We start from the raw sequence: 19,841 nt of genomic DNA on the forward strand, positions 1-19,841 counted from the left end.
TCTGTTTTGAGTCATTGTGGACCGGAGCCAAGTTTTGAGCCTTTAGAGGACACTAAAACTTCTCTCTGCCTCAGAGGATGAAACAGGGACTGCCAAAAGCAACCTGACCAGGTTTTCCACTTGCCCAAATAGTTGACATACCTCTACATGCAATGCAGGAATGATCCCTGCAGCCTCTGCACTGTTGCTAAATGAGTAATTCAGGCGAAACATAGAAAGCTGCACTGAAAGTGACCCTTTGTTCAACTCCAACAATAAGGTATAGAAAAATGCTGATGGGAAAGCTAGTGCAATATTAAAATCATGTTTTTTATATTATTGTTTAAATTAAACCGTGTTCACTTCTTATCACGTTTAAACCTTCCTCTCATGATCAACAAACTAAAATCACCTCACCCTTCATAATAGCACCTACCTGCAACTCTGCAGTGCTGGCTCTCCCTGCATCACCCTCACCAGTGTTAGTTTCCAGCTGAACTTCATCTGATCTCTAATATGAAAGCAGTGGAGATGAATAGGGTATAGAAAGTACTGATGGGAATGTCAAGAACAAGCAAAAAACACACAGACAGACTAACTCCTTTCTAGGTGTGAGACATGTGTATGTGTAATATAATTGTCCTTCTGGACAAAATTATTGCGAACTCACATTTCCTTTCTTTCTTTTCTTCCCCATGAGAAAGAAATCACTTAAACTGAGCTGCTGCTGTCTTTTCATCTTAATACTTCTGACCTGTCGCCAGCTGCAGACTCCCGCGTCCCAAACTAGCCCTTTTTAAACAGCCTCTCTCCGCATTATCTCCGGAGCGGTGGATCGCCAATTCTCCGCCGATGGTGATTCACACAGAGCAAAGCATCTCCGCCTTTACGTGTGTAATTCACACAGAAAGCCAGCGCTGCGGCTCCTAAAGAGGCGTGACGGTACACGTCATGTTGATGACGTCGGAGTTTCCCAGGTGTTCCTCTTGTCTATCTAAACCCGCGGACAGTTTATAATCATATGGATGCTGTTATAACGTGTAGTGATTGAGATCCTGACCCACCAAACATCCTGGAAAGTGACGGAGTGAAGTTTTTCGCACTAAATTACATAATTATACATAATCACCATCAGTAAACAGGACGCTGTCTGACTCTGTCACTTGCGGGACGGAGGCTGTTTTCTGGGGGAAAGTTCCCTGATGTCTCGGTCCGGAGAGCTGACGGTCGCGGTGATTAATTTTCATCACTCACTCGGTGAGTTAAAGTTTTTTGCTGGTGACAGACGCTGTTTTTCGGGCAGAAATGTGAGGAAGAGTCAGGAGGACAGACAGGAGGACGGACAGGAGGACAGACGCTTCTCCACGTACAGCTGTGGTATTTGTTTTCCTCATATAAGTTGCCATAGACAGTTTCAGTTACTACGTTACTTTTGTATTTAGTTGAGTGAAGGACCTGTGTAGTTATCACACTGCATGACTGACACGCCCTCGCTCCGTGCCTCCGGATTAGCCGTTCATACTGGGACGGCTCACCAATAATGCGGCCCTGATACTACCTCCAGAGGCGGATCAGCGCCGGAGCGAAATTTCCCCCCTCTCAGCATCTGAAACTTTCACACAGAGGAGGGTGCGGAGAATTGGCGCAGGATCCCCGCATGCAAACGGCAGTGTGAAAGAGGCTAGTCTGAGCTGTGAGGGGGCGGGGCAGTCAGGTGACAAGATGCTGTGTTGCTCTTTCAAAATAAAAGCAAGTGAGTTAAAGTTTTCAAAATAAAATACTTTTCTCTTCCGCGGTATAATTTTTGGGTGGAACAAATGCGCCTGTCTCCAATATTAGAGGGACACGTCCCCCCCTGTCCCCCCCGGTTCTTACGCCCTTGGCTCTAATTAGCTGGAGTCAGGTGCGGCAATGATGGCAACAGCCAGTAGTGCTCACCGTGAGATTCATTTTAGGTGACGACACTTCAGCTCTATCCACTATTTATACAATCTATGGTTTCCATGAGTCAGTCTATAAATACTGTTGTTAAGAGGCTCTGGTTAAATAAAGCTTCTTTTAACTGTCACTGTGTAAACTTTTTGTTTGGATCTATTTTTACTGCTGTCTCGTTCTCACTATTCTTCTTAATCTTCATTGTGTGCAGTTTGTCAGCTGTGAGGCTGAACCTCGTTATGGCTCCACAAAGAGTCACAGACAGCTTCAGATTCACCTTATCTCACCCAGACCCGCTGCATGTATGTGTTGTTGTGTGGTTTATTGTTCATCCGTTCATCAGTTATCAGCTCGTCTGGTTTGCTGCTTCTGTTCTAAAATCTGATCTGAGCTCTGAGCCAAACTCAGGAAAATCTTCAGTTTTACACCTTTTCTCACACTGCTCCCACTCCTGATGAATTCATGATACACAGTCATCTGATGTTACTCAGTCCTCCTAAGAGGAGACAATGAAAATGATGAAAATACTGTTATATTAGTAAGATCAGATTTTCCACCTTATTTTATGAGCTTTAAATCAGTCTAAATCTGAATGAAGTCTGTCCTGGTAGTCACAGTGTAGACAGATGAAGCATATAGCGGCCCTACAGGACTGTTTTTATTGCACAGACAGAAGAATGTTCAGAGACGCTGTCACTCAGCAGAAAAACATCAGTCCGGAGGAGTATTCATCTTCAGTGACATCATATATAAGCAGTTGTGTTGATGAACTAGAAGGACTGGATAACTGGAGAGGCCAGAGCTCCATCCTTTCAGTCAGGTGCAACACCACCAGAGAGAGACACTGGAGAGGACCTCAACACCAGTGTGTGAATATACCTATCAATTAATGTAAGTCGCTTTGGCTCCCCTTCCTTCCTCCCTCACTGCTGATGACTTTGCAACTGACTTTACCAAGAAAGTAAAAGACATCAGCTCCTCATTTACTCCTGTGCCCATGAAGAAAGCACTTCCCCTGACCCTCACCTCCGCTGGCCTCAACTGCTTCAGCCCTCTCTCCTCTGAAGATTGTAAGAAATTACATAGTCTTCCTGTTAGTGATCAAATGTGCTGTAAGGACAGGAGGAGTTGGAGAATGTCAGATTGCTTAAGGTGTCAGAAGAGGCACAGGTGGGGGCACATCCCCCACATGAGAAGATACAAAAGTGTAGATAAGATGACATTTGCTGTTCCATCTATTGCATCAAAGAATCACTGTCCTGGAAAGACAGGATACACCAAAACATCAAAGAGTCATTGCTATGTAAAGAAAATGTTTTATGACTGTTGTAAATGAAGGTAGCCTCCTCTCTGTTTCTATACTTAAGGGGTAACATTTTAGAGTTCGGGAGAGAACGCTTTTGACTTCTCTCCATGCTGCGTGTCATCAAATAGATCTGATTCATACGCTGAAGTCTGAAGTTCTTCGGAGACTTAGCAACTCTCTACCTCACAAAGGAGAATTTCCACAACAAGATGTTCTCAAAATAATGATGTCTAACCGGGCCACAACCTGTTCCCTGGACCCGATTCCCTCCTCCCTTCTCAAAAACATCTCACACGACATCCTGCCATTCCTCACCTCTCTGATCAACTCCTCCCTCCCTTCAGGCATAATTCAAGCTCCTTTCAAGACAGCCAGATCTGTTTTGTAGGACTAGATGTTGATATCCCTAGTTGGATACTGAAGCCAAGCTGCTAAGAGACTCCGTGGGATGGTCGAGTGAGAGATGGCATCCTCCGGGTTATCAAGTGGGCGCCATCTTTCATCGATGTTTCGCTGATAGAACAACGACATCTCCAGAGGGTTCAGCGGTGAATCCTGGCATCCCAGGCTCACCTCCTAGATGCCATCTGCTCACTTAAGGGCCGAGGTGACGTCCTTTCTTCGCACCCACAGCCACTGACTCCCCTTTTCCGCAGCCCTGGAGAGGCCTTGTACTGCCTGCCAATGGGCATTTCCTCACACTCCCATCTCCCGTAGGATCTTCGCTGTAGATAAGGCTACAAACCCTCTGCAGCCTACTTCCACTGGTCGGACCTTTGCTGTCCAGCCTCGATCTTGCGCACCGGCTGCCAGCTTGAGATACGAGGTCTGATTGTCATTGTCGGCCGTTGGGATGAGGAAGGAGGGAGGGCGTTCACGCTCACCCGTCGACCTTCCAGCACTGCTGCAAGACACTGCAACACCTGGTTGTGCGGCCAGGTGTAACGACCTTGAGTGAAACTGGTCTTGCAGCCCACCAAGATGTGCTTGAGTGTTGCTGGGGTCTGGCAGAGGGGGCATGTGGGATCTTCTCCGTACCACTGGTTGAGATTTTTGGTGGATGGAAGAACATAATAAGGCAGCCTTGATCGTAAAGCTTGCCCTGAATGTCTCCATCTTCCACAGTTCTTTCCAGGAGATCTTCCTCTTCTCCACTCCCTCCCAATTCATCTGTTGGCCTTGCTTGGCCTGAGCGACTGCTTTGGCACACCTTGTTACCTCCTCTTGCTGAGGTATCTCCTCCGCCACAAGCTTGCGTCTCTGACTCCTTGTTCCAGGCTGGTGTATGTGCCCCAAGGCCAAGACTGCTCCTTCCTTGCTGCACTTGGCCCACAATATCCCTGTGCTTGAGTGCTGCTGTTGCCTGCTTAGATGCTAAAGATCCATTTCCTCCCAGTGGTCAGTCTGGGGGCAGCTTGGGCAACAAATGGATCTCTGGAATCCATTAGTACATCTCCAGTCTGACATTGGCACACTTGTTCTCCTCTGAGAGACTGGAAATGGGTAGCTCTAAAACTCCTTTGCCATAGTGCCCTATACTGCTGAGGCACCTGGGAAGACCAAGCCACTTCCTTGCATATGAGCCGATTAGTCTCTCCAGTTTTTCCATCTTAGAGAGTGGCGCTTCATAAAGGGTTAGTGGCCACATGAGGCATGGGAGTAGTCCATACTGCATGCACCAGAGCTTCAACTTGCCAGGAAGTGCAGTTTGGTCGATTTGTTCTTCAGTTCACTAACTACATCCTTCCTGATCTGATATACTTGCTATGAGTCTTTAAGGAAGGCATCATACCACCGACCCAGACTCTTCACTGGCTTTTCAGAGACAGTTGGAATAGCCTCATTCCCAATGTAGAAGCGTTGGTCTGACAGCTTCCCCTTGACGATGGAAATGCTTCTGGACTTGCTTGGCTTGATCTTCATCTGGGCCAGCTCGATGTTCTTTTGAAGCTTTCTCAACAACCGTACGGTACAACCCTTGGTCGTATTAACTGTTATAAGATTTTCCATGTATGCTCGAACAGGCAGCATCCTCACCTCAGGTCTTATGCGCTGACCTCCGACCACCCATCGGGATGCTCGAATGATCACATCCATGGCCATGGTGAAGGCTAGCGGGGAGATGGTGCAGCCAGCCATGATACCCACTTCCAGATGTTGCCACACTTTGGTGTACTCTGCTGTTGTCAGGCATAGCTGGACATCCTGAAAGTAGGCCTTGATGAGGCTTGTGAGGGCCGCTGGAACCCTGAAGTAGTTGAGAGCAGTCCAGAGGAGCTTGTGGGGGACTGAGCCAAAGGTGTTGGCAAGGTCCAGGAACACCATGTGAAGGTCTGTTCCCTCCTTCTTGGTGACCTGGATCTGGTGCCATATGTTACTAGCGCGCTCCAGACAACCGGAGAAGCCTGAGAGGCCTGCCTTTTGGATTGATGTATCAATCAGCTCATTTCTTTGCAGTTATCCTGCTAGCCTGTGAGAACAACGCTAAAAAAGATTTTTCCCTCAACATTCAGAAGGCTGATCTGGCGGAATTGATAGATTTCTGATGAGTCCTTTTCCTTAGGGATAAGGATTCCTCCAGCTCTCCGCCAGCATGTTGGTAACTCCTGGTTTTGTCATACAACCTTTATGAGCTTCCAGAGGAAGCGCAGGACATCTGGTGTGTTCTTGCAAAGCCTGTATTGGACTCCATTGGGGCCTGGGGCTGATGATGCCCTTGCCTTATGCACCGTTTTCTGCACTTCACTCCATCTAGGTGGACTGATATCTAGTTGGTGCTCTGGTGGATCGGTTGGCGGCATATCAGGTGGGAAGATGATCTCTTCGTGGTGTCGGCTGTCTGTGCAAGACATTTTCAGATGTTTTTCCAGTTCTGCCTTTGACACTTAGAAACTTCCGCTTTTCTCCACTATGAAGAGCCCCTTCACAAATTTGAAAAAATCTTTATAGAAGTTTGATCTTGTTAGCTCCTTCTTCCTGCGCATCTTTACAAGATTTTCAACTCTCCTCAGAGAGTAAGCCTACCCCGAATCTCTGTCTGCAACACGTTTATTCCTTCCCTCTCTTCCTCTGTGATCTTCCTCCATTGCTTCTTCAGCTGCCTCCTGTCTCTGATTAGGCGATCTCTCTCTTTCTGCCTCCTGGACTTAGAGGGGACTACTGGTGTAGTTCCATTCTTCTCTACCACTCCAAGCCGTTCCACTCCATAGTTGTAGATTAGATCTCCCATTCTCTTCAATTTCTTCATGGTTGTGCCTCTGAGTGTTTGTAAGATGTTCCAGAGGTCATCATTGACCTCTCTCCACATGGTCTTTTCGCAGGACTTTGGCCACTTAATCAATGACCTTCGCCCCTGGATCTTCTTTTCGGCTGCAGGTCGTAATGTGCTGGGCTCAGGTTGCTCTCCTGCGTCTAGTTCTTCCTCCACTGGGACAGGATTTTTGACGTTCTGAAGACTGTGGTTTTTGTCCTGCTGCTTAACTTCTGTCAACTGACTTGGCTTGCTTCTCAGAAAGTAGCTGTCGATGCGAGTAGCCTATTGCACTTTCTTTTTCCTTTTCCAGGACACCTTTTCCTGCCCTGGTGTATCTTTAAGCTGGTAATGGAAGTAACCTTTGCCTAGCCACATATGCAGCTCTGGAGCTTGTACCCTGCTGCAGCTGTTGAAGCTTCAGGTATGCTGATCATCATATTCGTAGTCTGTTCCATTCCTATGTTGTTTACCAGGTTGTTTGCCGATGAGCCATCTTCCGCCCCCACTCTCGCTGACTCCGGGGTTATTTTTTCCTTGGAATTTTTTGTAGCCATTGGTTGGTTGGACCCATGCACATTCCCTGCTGGATCCCCCTTGGCAGCCCCATTGAGGTCTATTCCCTCCTGCCAGCTGTCTTTCCATGCTGTCGCAAGGTCTTTTCATAATTGCCAGCTGCACTTTTACAGCAGTCACTGGTTCTACAGATGATCAGATCCCCCATAGTAAAGCCACTCATAAAGAAACCCACCCTAGCCTCAGCTGACATCTGAAAATACAGACTGTATTTCTTTTTTCATTCCTCTCTAGAACCCTAGAACGTGCCGTCTACAACCAGCTGTCCTCCTATCTTTCACAAATGACTTCCTTGACCTAAATCAGTCAGGGTTATGGTTAGGGTCCACTGAGACGGCCCTCCTCACAGTGACTTGATGCCTCCAGAACCTCGTCCCACTCATCAGTCCTCATTCTCCTTGACTTATCTTCTGCGTTTGACACAGTCGACCACCAAATCCTCCTGTCCACTCTGTCTGAACATTGCTGACTCAGCTCTAACCTGGTTCACATCATACCTGACAAATCGCACCTTTCAGGTCACATGGAACGGCTCACTGTCCAAACCCTGCTTTCTGGAAACTGGTGTCCCTCAAGGCTCAGTATTAGCACCTGTTCTGTTTTCCCTATACACTAGATCATAAGGCTCTGCAGTCAAATCACATGGATTCTCTCACCACTGTTATGCTGACGACACCCAACTGTTCCTCTCTTTTCCCTCGTCCTCCTCCAACACCCACATTATGACGCTAATCTCTGAAAGTCTGCAGACATCTCCGCTTGGACAGCTGCCCATCACCTCAAACTCAACCTTAGTAAAACTGAACTCCTCTTCATCCCGGGGAAAAACTGCCCTCACATTGACCTGTCAGTCGCTGTCGAGGACGTCACAGTGTTGCCTTTGTTGACTAAGAGGAACCTGGGCGTAAACTCTAGGGACGGGCATTGGAAATTAGCTAAGGCTATAAATGCTATGATGCTTTCTGTTGGATTGTTGTACAACCCACATGATCTGTATCTGTCCCTATTAAATAAACCAAAAAAAAAAAAAGTCCCATCCCAACGTCACTGCTGTGACCCGATCCTGCAGATCCACCCTCTACAACATCCGTGGGATCCGGTCTTTGTCGTCATCACAAATTGTCATTGTTCACCATGGACCAGGACAGGAAGACTCTACAGAAGGTGATTAAAACCACCAGAACGGCACTGGTGCCATCTACAGAGCATCAGTGACATCAGTGAGTGAGATGTCTGAGAAGAGTCCAGAGCTAAGCAACTTAGTAACTTTGACGCTATATTTAGTGAGTTTTCAGACCCCTCTAGCAACTCTTTTTCAAAAAAGCGACTGGCAACAAATCTAGGAACTTTTTATGGTGTTATAGAAGACTTTTGGAGACTCTGACACGAAAGCACGTATTGTTCTTACACTTCTCAGCAAGCAGCCCAGTCCTCGTGCAACAGTCCCTCCAAGCTGCAGTCAGAGCAGGAGATGTTCAGCCCTCTGCATCCATACTGTGAATCGCGCATGTGTGAAGCTGCCGCTGGCTGAAATAAATAAACATTTTTTTTGTCTAAAATAAGTCATTGCACTAAAATAAGTTCAGTTGTCATTCTAAACATATGAATGGTGTTTTTTACTAACTTTTTTGTCTCTCCCACAACGTTATTCATCTCTCCTACAGCGCCCATTACAATTAAATCCACATGGCCAGTTATGCAAATTACATGATGACATCATCTAGCAATGTTAGATGTTCTAGCAACTTTTAGGACAGCCAGTAGCGACTTTCAGTGCTGAGGAGTTGGCAACAATGGTCCAGAGATACTACAAGAGAACACCCACTCAGACACAGTCTGTTCACCCTTGTGCCACCTGACAACAGATACAGAAGTATCGGCTGCTGTACCACCAGACTACAGAGCAGCTTCATTACTTCTCCATTCATCCTCCAGACTCAATTTTATTAAATATCTTTTCATATGTAGCATAAAGAGAAATGAGCACCAAATAAACCTTTATTCTTTTTTGTCTTGAGGAGTGAGAGTCATGAAACACAGTAAATACTTCTGCACTTTAACAGTGTGGTATTAGTACTTCAGTAAATACTTCTGCACTTTAACAGTGTGGTATTAGTACTTCAGTAAATACTTCTGCAATTTAACTGTGTGGTATTAGTACTTCAGTAAATACTTCTGCAATTTAACTGTGTGGTATTAGTACTTCAGTAAATACTTCCTGTTACTGAGCAGCAGGTCGAACTAACAGGCCTCCTGTTAGTTTAAAGTCCTGCAGCATGTTGGCCTACTTATCCTCATTAATGCTTTGTAAGCCCTGGCTAATGCCCTCTCTCTCCACACACACACACACAGTGACAGGCTGGTCTCTGTTCTCACAGAGGAAAATAAATTGTACAAACTGAAAACTGAAACAACATAATGCCGCAGGCAAGAGACACCGACCATCTGTAGACCTGCAGCAGAGAGAGAGAGGTGAGTGGTCTATGGATTATTTTATACATGTTTGTGTTCATATTCAGGTGAGGCAACAAGGTGAGGTGTCGTGTGTTCGTATGTTCTGCTGAAGACGTGAAAACACCTGAGAACTGAGGACTTCACAACACAGTCAGCTGACATCAGACACACACACAGATTTATGTATTTATTTATCTATGGCAGTCTTTACTAAACGTATCTGTATCTGATTTCATGTGGACACAATTATATGACCACGTGTCACAATCCACTGAAACAGTCCTGTCTAATCCCACATTAAATCCTGCCTGTGAAACTCTCACTGACTCAGATTGATGAGCTGCTGTAACCAATCATGATGTTCGACCGATTGCACCGTCTTCTGTCTTTCTAATGTCTTCATCAGGTCATGTCTTCATCAAATCATATTTTCATCAGGGCATGTTTTAAAGTAAGAACATTTATGGCTGAATAATGTAAACTCACAAAAAGCGACTAAACAACCCTTTGAGGGGGAAAAGTTGGAAATATGAAGAGGGATTGATGTTCAGGACGGACACACTTCCTGTAGAAGTTGTGACTTTGAACATCAAAGTGGACTAATTGAAGGTGTTTACTAGTATTTGTACCTGCTTTAATGTTTTAACTCATCGTTAAAAGTCATTTCCATGTTGGACCGTTGAGTGTGTCATGTGACCCTGACATCATCAGCATGACTCGGTTGTTTTCAGTCCCCTTGTGTCCTCATGAATAAATCATGACTCATCATGTGTTTGGTTGTTAATCTGCTCTGAGGTCCATTCTCTCTGACCTCCACATATTTCTACAACAAACTGCAGTCATGACTTCTTCGTTATCTAAAGATTTATTCATTATTCAGTTTAATAAACATCCTCAGACATTTTGTTTTGTTGGAACAACCAAGATTCAGTTTTAATAAAACATAAAAAAACTGACAGCAGAAGGGGAGAAAAAAATGATGTAACCACAATGGATCATCACAGACTAAAGTTTCTGTTAATTAATCACCTGGGTCAACAACGCAACAGTTTACTACAATACAAATAATCCAATACTTGTAGAAGTTCTTCCGTCTTCCAAATATATGATGATGAATTCTAAAGACTCAGGCCTAAGTCAGGACGATCACAGTTTCAGTTGGTGGACAGACTGGCAAAGTTCAAACAGCAACTCAGAGTTCAGCAGCACTGTTCTAACACTTAAACAACGTTAACATGAGTAACTGTTGACCTGTTGTTGATCTGCAGGTGTGAAGGTGGAGCAGGTGGAGGAAGATGTTGAGACCCTGCAGGCTGCTGATCTGGCAGGTGGCTCTCAGGTTGTCTTATCATGTTGTTACAGGTGAGAGCCTGTGTGTGTGTGTGTGTGTGTGTGTGTGTGTGTGTGAGAGAGAGAGTGTGTGTGTGTGTGTGACAGAGTGTGTGTGTGTGTGTGTGTGTGTGAGAGAGAGTGTGTGTGTGTGAGAGAGAGTGTGTGTGTGTGAGTGTGTGTGTGTGTATGAGAGAGAGTGTGTGTGTGTGTGTGTGTGTGTGTGTGTGTGTGAGTGTGAGTGTGTGTGTGTGAGTGTGTGTGTGTGTGTGATGAGTGTGTGTGTGTGAGTGTGTGTGTGTGTATGAGAGAGAGTGTGGTGTGTGTGTGTGTGTGTGTGTGTGTGTGTGAGTGTGAGTGTGTGTGTGTGAGTGTGTGTGTGTGTGTGTGAGTGTGTGTGTGTGAGTGTGAGTGTGTGTGTGTATGAGAGAGAGTGTGTGTGTGTGTGTGTGTGTGTGTGTGTGTGAGTGTGAGTGTGTGTGTGAGTGTGAGTGTGTGTGTGTGAGTGTGGTGTGTATGAGAGAGAGAGAGAGAGAGAGAGAGAAGGATCTAATTATTAATGAGCTCATCTTTCTAAACCAGGGTCTTTACTCAGTAGAGTGCATACCTTCGACAAGGCAGTCCCCTGTCATTCAATTCCAACATCAAAAGCAAACCAACCAACAAACGGACAAACCAACAAAATCTATGAAATAATCACCAAACAGTAAAACATGTTTATCCTTCAGTTAGTTTACAGAGAATTAGACTTGGAAAAAGTGACACAGCAGTGAAACTAAGGTTTAAAGGATTCACCCATCATCAGCATTGTTTTCCATTAAATAATCTAAATAGCTAATTGTTTCTGCTCATGAATGTGTCTCACCAATGTCTGCAACCAATCAAAAGATATAAACTATTTAAAAATTAAAGTCCTGGAGCTTCAATAAAATTATCATCTCTATGTTTCGCTTCTTAAGTTCTGTTTTATTTTGAAAAGTAACCGGATGTCATATTGTTGTTGTTTCAGTGCTTGACTTCCTGTCTGCTTGGTGCTAAATTCAGCTGAATTGCTGCTTCGTTTTCGAAATTTAGACCAATTAGAGAGCAGTTTCCTCGCACATCACACATTTTGGTCCACTTGTAAATGCTGCTGTGTGAACACAAACCAAACTCGAGGTAATATGCAACACTGTAACAAGTTGGTCCCTGATTCAGACCAGAGAAAACGAACTATAGGTGTGAAAACGCCCTAAGAGGCTTCTTCAGTTCAGCACTGCCTATGATACAGCACTTACAATGGTTTTCTTAAGTTGTTTTCTGTACCTGGAACCTAAAACCAGTTACCATCCGATCAAGAATCAATAGGATTGACAGTCAGTATTGATCGTGCTCACACTTTCAGTCGGTGCTAAAGACAGATCTGATTGGTCCTCAGCCAGTCTGTGCCTGGGTGGGTCGGACATCTTTGCATCGATCAGAGAGAACAGTCGGACGGGTCAGCTGATATCCACCCTCAGTATCACCGGAGAACCGGGAGGGGGCGCCGTCCGCCTGTGTCTGACCGGAGACAACGCCGACTGGTTCTACTTAGAGGGTCGAAGCATCCGACTTAACAGCTCTGCCTCCAGAGTCCTTGACCGAGAGGTACACCTGCATCAGTACACACCTGAACTTCACCTTAACTACACCTGTATCTCATCTGAACTACAACTGAACTAAACCTGTAACTCACTGAACTACACCTGAATCTCACCTGAGCTACACCTGAACTATACATTTTTCTCACCTAAACTACACCTGAATCTTACCTGAACAACCCTTGAATACACCTGTATCTCACCTAAACTACATCTGTACCTGACCTGAACCATGCCTGTAGTTTAAACACATCTCATATGTGGTTTAATCTCACCTTAACTATACCTGCAGTTAAATATCAACTGCATAACCTGCAGTAAATGTTCGACTCAGGTGTGTGTTTATCCCTCAGGTTCAGGGATCAGTACTGATAGCAGAGCTGACCTGTTATGAGGACGATGTCATACAGGTAAGTCACCTCTCGTACAGGTGGGTCACCTGTCGTACAGGTGGGTCACCTGTCGTACAGATAAGTCACCTGTTGTACAGTAACAGGTGTCCTCAGCAGTATATAAGTGGTGTTTGTTTCTCAGAGTCAGTACAGGATCCTGGTGGAGATCGTGAATGAGAATGACAACAGACCGAACTTCCTGCAGGAGACAATTCAGCCGTTCACCATCAGCGAGGTAAAACATGGCCGACTGATAACACTTCTCTTTATGTTCAGATAGAAAATGACCTGTCAGAAAAGCAATCATATAAAAGGTGCGTTTATATCATTAATAATAAAGTGTGTTTTGTGTGCAGCTGACAGCAGTGAACTCTGTGGTTTTCACTGTGAAGGCTGTCGACGCTGATGGAGACATGATCACTTACATCATTGACCAATCATCGGTAAGGACCTCAGGCCTGTCCACACACTTCTGTCTGTGTCTCGTATATGTCTCAGTATCCTGTCACCTGTCACCTGTCAACTGCAGCGTGATGCCTGGTTCTTCAGGATTGATCTACCCAACACTGGAAACATAGTTCTGGACAAACCACTGGACTATGAGACCAGAACTCATCTGCAGGTGATGATCTGGGCACAGGTAACACTCTGGCTGGTTTAAAATATTTTTTATTAAAACACCTGATGTAAAAACAACACCCTGTCCGAACATTTTATTTTGTTGATGATGTGAACAGGAAGCGAACACTGTGGAGAAATTCAACACGTCTGCTGTTCTTACGGTGATCATCAAGGACGGGGATGACCAGTACCCTCACTTCCTGCCCTGTACACCTGTCTCTCCAGGTGTTCCTGTCTGCATGAACCCCACCTACACCACCAACATCACACGCAAGCAGCAGGTACACACACACACACACACACACACACACACACACGGTAAACAGTCAGGTGTACACAGCTGTTGGGATGTTTTGATTCTTTCAGGTAAAATAAGTTCAGAAGAAGGTTCCCCTCGTTTTGAGGGTCATAAATGTCGTAAACGTCTGTTTTTGTACTCTGTATGTCTTTTCTAAAAACAACCATGTTTCAGGATGCGGTTCTGCAGTTTTCTCCTGGTCCAATCAGAGCAGAGGATGGAGACAGAGGGATCAACACTCCTCTGATCTACTCCATCCTGTCCGGTCAGTTGTAACACAACCTGTCATGTGACACACACCTCACACAAACTGTGTAGTCAGCAAAACTACTTCAATGAGTCCTCAGACAGCAGGGAGAACTACCTGAGTGGTGAAGACAGCTGGTTCACCTTCTGTTTAGACCGTCTCATACTGGACTTAAAGACATTCAGTGTGTGTGGACAGATGTGTTTGTGTGTCAGCAGGTGGTGATCAGGGTAGGTTTGAGATCAACAACAGGACAGGTGAGATCAGGTTAACCCGACCTGTGAACGACCAGCAGCCGGTGGCAAACTTCACACTCAGTGTCATGGTAACGGCACCACTTCCTGTTTACTGTTCAACTAAAACAACAGTGCAAAACAAAGTCCGATCTACCTGTCCTCGTGTCACAGGTGTGTCAGGCCAATGACCGGCTGAAGTACAGTGTGGCGTCTGTTCTGATCAGAGTTCTCAGCGAGAACATGTTCCCTCCGGTCTTCAACAGAACCACCTTTAAAGGTTTCATCATCCAGAGCTCTAGCCCAGCCTCCATCATCTCCACCTATGGGAACCAGGTGTTGCAGGTCCAGGTGTCAGATGACGACTTCCCTGATGTAAGAACATCTGCTGCTCTACCCGTTTTATAACCTGTATGAAACCAGGTAAGTCATTACTGCTGTCTTATCACAGGGCCGGAATCCAAACATCCACTACTCCCTCCATCCTCCATCTGGACTGTACCAAGTCACCCAAGGGGGGGTTCTGATCGCCAGGACAGACCAACTGCATGCATTTGCAAGACACATACTGCAGGTGGGTTACCTTTCTTATACAATGGTACAACAATAATACAGTATTCTTCAACTGACTGATTTCTTGTCTGTCAGCTCTGTGGTTCAAGTTTGGTTGAAGGAAATAAAACTACTACCAAGGTAATGTCCGACAAAGCCAGGGACCCACAAAGCCAGGGTTTCACAAAGCCAGGGACCCACAAAGCCAGGGTTTCACAAAGCAAGGGACCCACAAAGCCAGGGTTTCACAAAGCAAGGGACCCACAAAGCCAGGGTTTCACAAACCAGGGTTAAACCAAACGTTTATTTCATGTTTCTGATGATTGATCAATGATGTTGTTGAACACATTAACTCATCATTGATCCAGACGACCATAACATGATCATCCTGCAGGCTTTTGATACAGACAATCGATCGTCAACTTGAACTCATTAACACGTGATTGTACACGAGATTTTGTCTGTGACTCTGCAGGTTGTAGCCAGAGATGAAGAATCGGGAGAAGAAGTTTCAGCTTCAGTGGACATTGAAGTCCTGCAGCGAGGACAACCAGGTGAGAACACAAGCAGCAGGAAGTAACTTGGACTCTCTCACACACACACACACACACACACACACACACACACACACACACGAACACACACACACACACACACACACACACACACACAGGAGGAGCAGTGTGTTGTAAAGTGAGGGTGGGGGGGACGTCAGAGGTCTTCTACTCCACTAATCACAAACTGATCAGTTGTCTGTTTCATTAATGAGATAACAGCCTCACTAGAAACACAGACACTCAGCAGGACAACAGAATCTGTCATTCATAGACAAATCTACAACACATCATAGTGACCTGAGGCCTCTTTGGTTCTAAATTGATTTATTCATTATGATTTATGATTCACAAATGAAGTCTGATTATTTAGCAGAAAAGTCAAAAAAGTTTAGTAACAGCTTCTGTCACAGATGTCAGATATCAAGTTATGACCTTCAGAATGATCTCATAGATCTCATAGATGACGTATATTGTAACGTGGTCGGTGCAGGGGAAGGTTATGGTCCTCCTTCAGTGGCGGTAGCTCCGGTTAGCTCAAACGACACGGCAGGCAACATGTGGGATTTCCGCACATACTTTTATTCCACTGTAACTTACAGACCATACCAAGCCAGGTCGCTACGGCACTAGTTATCACATGCATACATGCCTTGACACACATAGGCCGAGGATCCTACACCTATACATCACAATATAGAATAAAATAAAAGGGTGGTCGTCACTCCGCTGGCAGCATTGCTACTCATGGTGGAGCGGAAGCACATCAACTCTTCTTCTAGGTACAGGTTACATTATCCACTTAACAAAAGGAGGCGCCACCTAGTGGCGCTACGTTCAATAACTCCGACTGTTACAATATCATAACTCTCTGAAGTCCCTCGTTCACTTACATAAATTTTCATCTTTTCAGTCCTCGTGGTGCGTTCATCGATATAAGCTCTGTCCTGTTTTCAGTCACTTGTGCTGCATGCACTGACATTCATTTTCTTGTTTTCAGTCCCCCATGGTGCGTTCACTGAGCAGCAGTTGTTTGGAGATGTGGACAGCAGGCTGGCAGGAGGAATCGCAGCAATGATCCTGCTACTGTTTCTAACATCAGTTTTGTTTCTGCTGCTTCGAACCATCAGGAGACGTCAGCGACAAACAAACACTGACGAACATGCTGTCACCCTCGGAAAACATCCCAACGTGGTATGAACTTGAACTCTCACACTATCCCCTGCCGACACGTTTAAGATGTTTGTTGGTTTCAGATGTGGTGTTTCTCTACAAACATAAAGCACCTCTGATGAATGTCTTACAGAAAGTGTGATGATGAGTTGGTGTCTCTGGTGCTGAATCATCAGCTGAATCTGCTGTTGTTTTTTACAGACTTTTAGCTCATTGTTGATCTGTTCTGGCTCTCAGCGCTCTCACAGAAAAATCTGTAAAGAGTCAGTGTACACTTCAATCAGCAGACAGACAAAGATGATATGCGAACACAATGGAGCATTCAGTAGCTAAAGAGACAGATGTTCACTTATTGGACTCATCAGGGGACACAACCAATCACAGCATCAACGTTACAACAGAGACATCACTTACTGAAGGTTTAAGGGTTAAGGTACAGGTAAAGGCTGCCTCATCTGTATAGCACACATATGTGCATGATCAACCTGATGTCTGCACTTCCTGTGTTGTTCTGTAGCATCTGCTCTGCTTTCAGACGGTGAGTTTAAAGCTGCTCCTCAGTCGTCATGTTGTGATAGTCAGTGTGCACTTCCTGTGATGTGCTTCTGTTTATAGCCTCTCTGTGGTGCTCTGTGTCATCATGAACATCCACCTTCAGCATCATGTGGATGAGCGTTGGGTGGTGCTCTGTGTTACGATGGTTTCATCCCTTTCTGACATTTGCTCTTGTTTTTTTTTCTTTTTTTGGTTCAAAACTTCCTTAATTTTGTAAAACTTCAGTGTGAATGAAGCTTACTCTGCAGTTACAACAGTATAAACTGAAGTTATGAACAGTATAAACTGAAGTTATGAGCAGTATAAACTGAAGTTATGAACAGTATACTTCTCATAACTTCAGTTTATATATAAACTGAAGTTAGAATAGTATAAACTGAAGTTCATGACATGTACTTCAGTTGGCCACCAGGTGGTGATCTTAAGCCTGTTAGCCTTCTACTGTCCATATTTATGTCCAGGATGGATGAGACGTTCAGGGTGTGTGGGAAAACAAACTGAAGATGAATCAAACTGTTGACAGGTTAGCTCCAGTCGACCGGTCTTCTCCACAGACGAGTCTTCATACTCCAGAGCTTTTAGCCATCAGTATGAGTCTCCTTCACATGGCAGACATGGAGTCTACACCCGGAGACACTCTCAGCTGCCTCCTCCTTCATCATCATCATCATCAAACATCATCAGTGATCCTGGAAAAAGATCCAGACAGCACTCATATCTGTTTCCTGTCCAAGAAAAACCTGAAGGACCCATCGAAACCCTCAGAGCAGCTGATCCCACAGGTGATGACATCACAGCAGAGACTCTTCAGAGGGACAACGAAATGAAAACAAACCAATCAGAGGATTTAGAAGACCCATACAGGTAGACGGTCTCTGTGATCAGTCTGAAGAGCCAATCACAGAGCAGAACAATCAATCTGACATGTGTCTGAAGAGCCAATCACAGAGCAGAAACAAACAGTTGCACAGAGTCTTTAATCATGTTTACCTTCTCTTGTTGTCGTTTATTTTCATGTCGATGGACAGAAATCAGTCTCCTTACCGATGATTCATTAATTGATTAATAAAAATCTACAATGACCAGTGTGAACACATTTAAAAACAAATGTTAAAGATGAATACAGTTCATAAATAACCAGTATAAATACAATATAAGTATATTTTCTTCATGTATGAACATTATTTACGTATGTATGTGTTCACAGATCATCTGTACTGATCGTGTTGTTCGTGTGTTTGAAACATGTCTAAAAACAAACTTAATGACTTCAGCAGGTTTCCATGTTTGATCAGTTCATCCACCTGAATCTGTACCTGTGTGGACCACGTCACCTGGTGACAGGTTTAAATCAGCCGAACAGAAACTGACTGTCTAACACACACACACACACACACACTGTTATTCACTCAGCACGAGTCAAAATCATTAAAGTGTTTAAAGTTACAAGACACGTTCAAACTAAAACTGTTTCTGATTTTATTTGTTTCTCTTTGAACTAATGAATATGAATAAATTATAATTTATGAATAAATCATAAAACACAACACCTCCAGTTTGAGTCACTTCCTGTCGTCTGTCACAGTTTCATAACAACAGCAGAAGAAGACGAAGTTTACATTTTGACTGACGGTGACACGAGTGAACATCAAACACAGCACATCAGCATCCAGCAGTTCAACAGCTCCCCCTGCTGGTCAGAGTCAAACAATGGACATATTTTAGCTCTTCAGTTGATCCTTCGCTGCTTTAGACACATTGAACAAATTAGGTCTGATGAAACAACAAACAGAATCTCATTGAACATTAAGTTTTAGATCAACAAATAAACAAAACATCACAGACTGCAAACAGTCATCACACATTACCCCGGAATATGCCTGAACACACACCTGCACGCACCTGTGCACACACTTGTACACACCTGAAAGAAACCTTTACACACACCTGTACCAATGATCACACAGCTAAAATAGCCAAGAAAGAAATACATCAACAGCCTGACAGCTTCTTCATACATGAACACCGGGTTCACATTTACACCTGTAAACAGAGCCCCAGTGGCTAGCCATCAGGACAGGTAGATCTGACTCACCTGTATGAAGACAGACATCCATCCTGGCAGTATTGTAAGTGCTGCATCTTGACATAGTTCAAAACTCCATTTAGATTTTGGTTGATTCAGTGTTCACCTGTTCCTGTTCCATGTTCCTCACCTGTCTGCTTAGCTGTAGTTTCAGGTGTGTAGTCATGTGGTCTCTGGTTTTCAGTCCACAGTTTTTGCTCGGCTGCAGTTTGTTCCTTTTGTTAAATTTTCATGTCTGTAAATGATCTTAAGTGTGTTTTTTTCATGTATGACTTCCGGCTTTCAGTGCATGAACTTCTTCCTTCTTTCTGTAAACAACAGATATTTGAAAATATGTCAATTATCCAATGAGAGGCTGACACATCACAGTCCCGCCTCCACAGGAAACTTCAAAGTAAAGGCACACAACAAGCTGTACTACACAAAAAATTGCAACAGTCAAAATGAACTGAAAGTTACACATGCCTGCAGATGTATGTACACACATATTTTGTGTATATATTTTTGTATTTATTTTTCTTTTCTTTTCTTTTCTTTTTTTTTCTCTCTTCCTTTTGATTGTGGGATGTTGGGACCATGGGGTGGGTTTGGGGACATGTACAGTAGTTACCTTAAAACTGGGTGTCAAGTAACTATTGTAAGGGATTAATTTGAAACAAACAAATAAATAAAGAGTATAAAA

The 19,841-nt window shown here is 44.4% G+C and overlaps 1 protein-coding gene across 3 annotated transcripts; it reads left to right on the forward strand.

The window, feature by feature from the left end:
- Positions 1-9,356: 9,356 nt before the first annotated feature.
- On the forward strand, positions 9,357-18,620 carry cdhr5-rs (cadherin-related family member 5, related sequence). Of its 3 annotated transcripts, XM_030439196.1 has the most exons (16): positions 9,357-9,518; positions 10,769-10,862; positions 12,247-12,455; positions 12,802-12,858; positions 12,983-13,075; positions 13,197-13,283; positions 13,370-13,480; positions 13,578-13,742; positions 13,934-14,024; positions 14,222-14,331; positions 14,414-14,614; positions 14,691-14,813; positions 15,267-15,345; positions 16,346-16,539; positions 17,597-17,957; positions 18,002-18,620. In XM_030439196.1, the coding sequence occupies exons 2-15, from the start codon at positions 10,796-10,798 to the stop codon at positions 17,939-17,941; spliced, it is 1,932 nt and encodes a 643-aa protein (XP_030295056.1). In that variant the 5' UTR covers positions 9,357-9,518; positions 10,769-10,795; the 3' UTR covers positions 17,942-17,957; positions 18,002-18,620. The 3 variants fall into 3 exon arrangements, with proteins under 3 accessions (XP_030295056.1, XP_030295055.1, XP_030295057.1); XM_030439195.1 differs by having other exon boundaries at positions 17,597-18,620; XM_030439197.1 differs by having other exon boundaries at positions 14,225-14,331; positions 17,597-18,620.
- The last annotated feature ends 1,221 nt before the right edge of the window (positions 18,621-19,841 follow it).

This window comes from Sparus aurata, chromosome 14 (assembly GCF_900880675.1).
Source record: "Sparus aurata chromosome 14, fSpaAur1.1, whole genome shotgun sequence".
Classification (NCBI taxonomy): domain Eukaryota; kingdom Metazoa; phylum Chordata; class Actinopteri; order Spariformes; family Sparidae; genus Sparus; species Sparus aurata.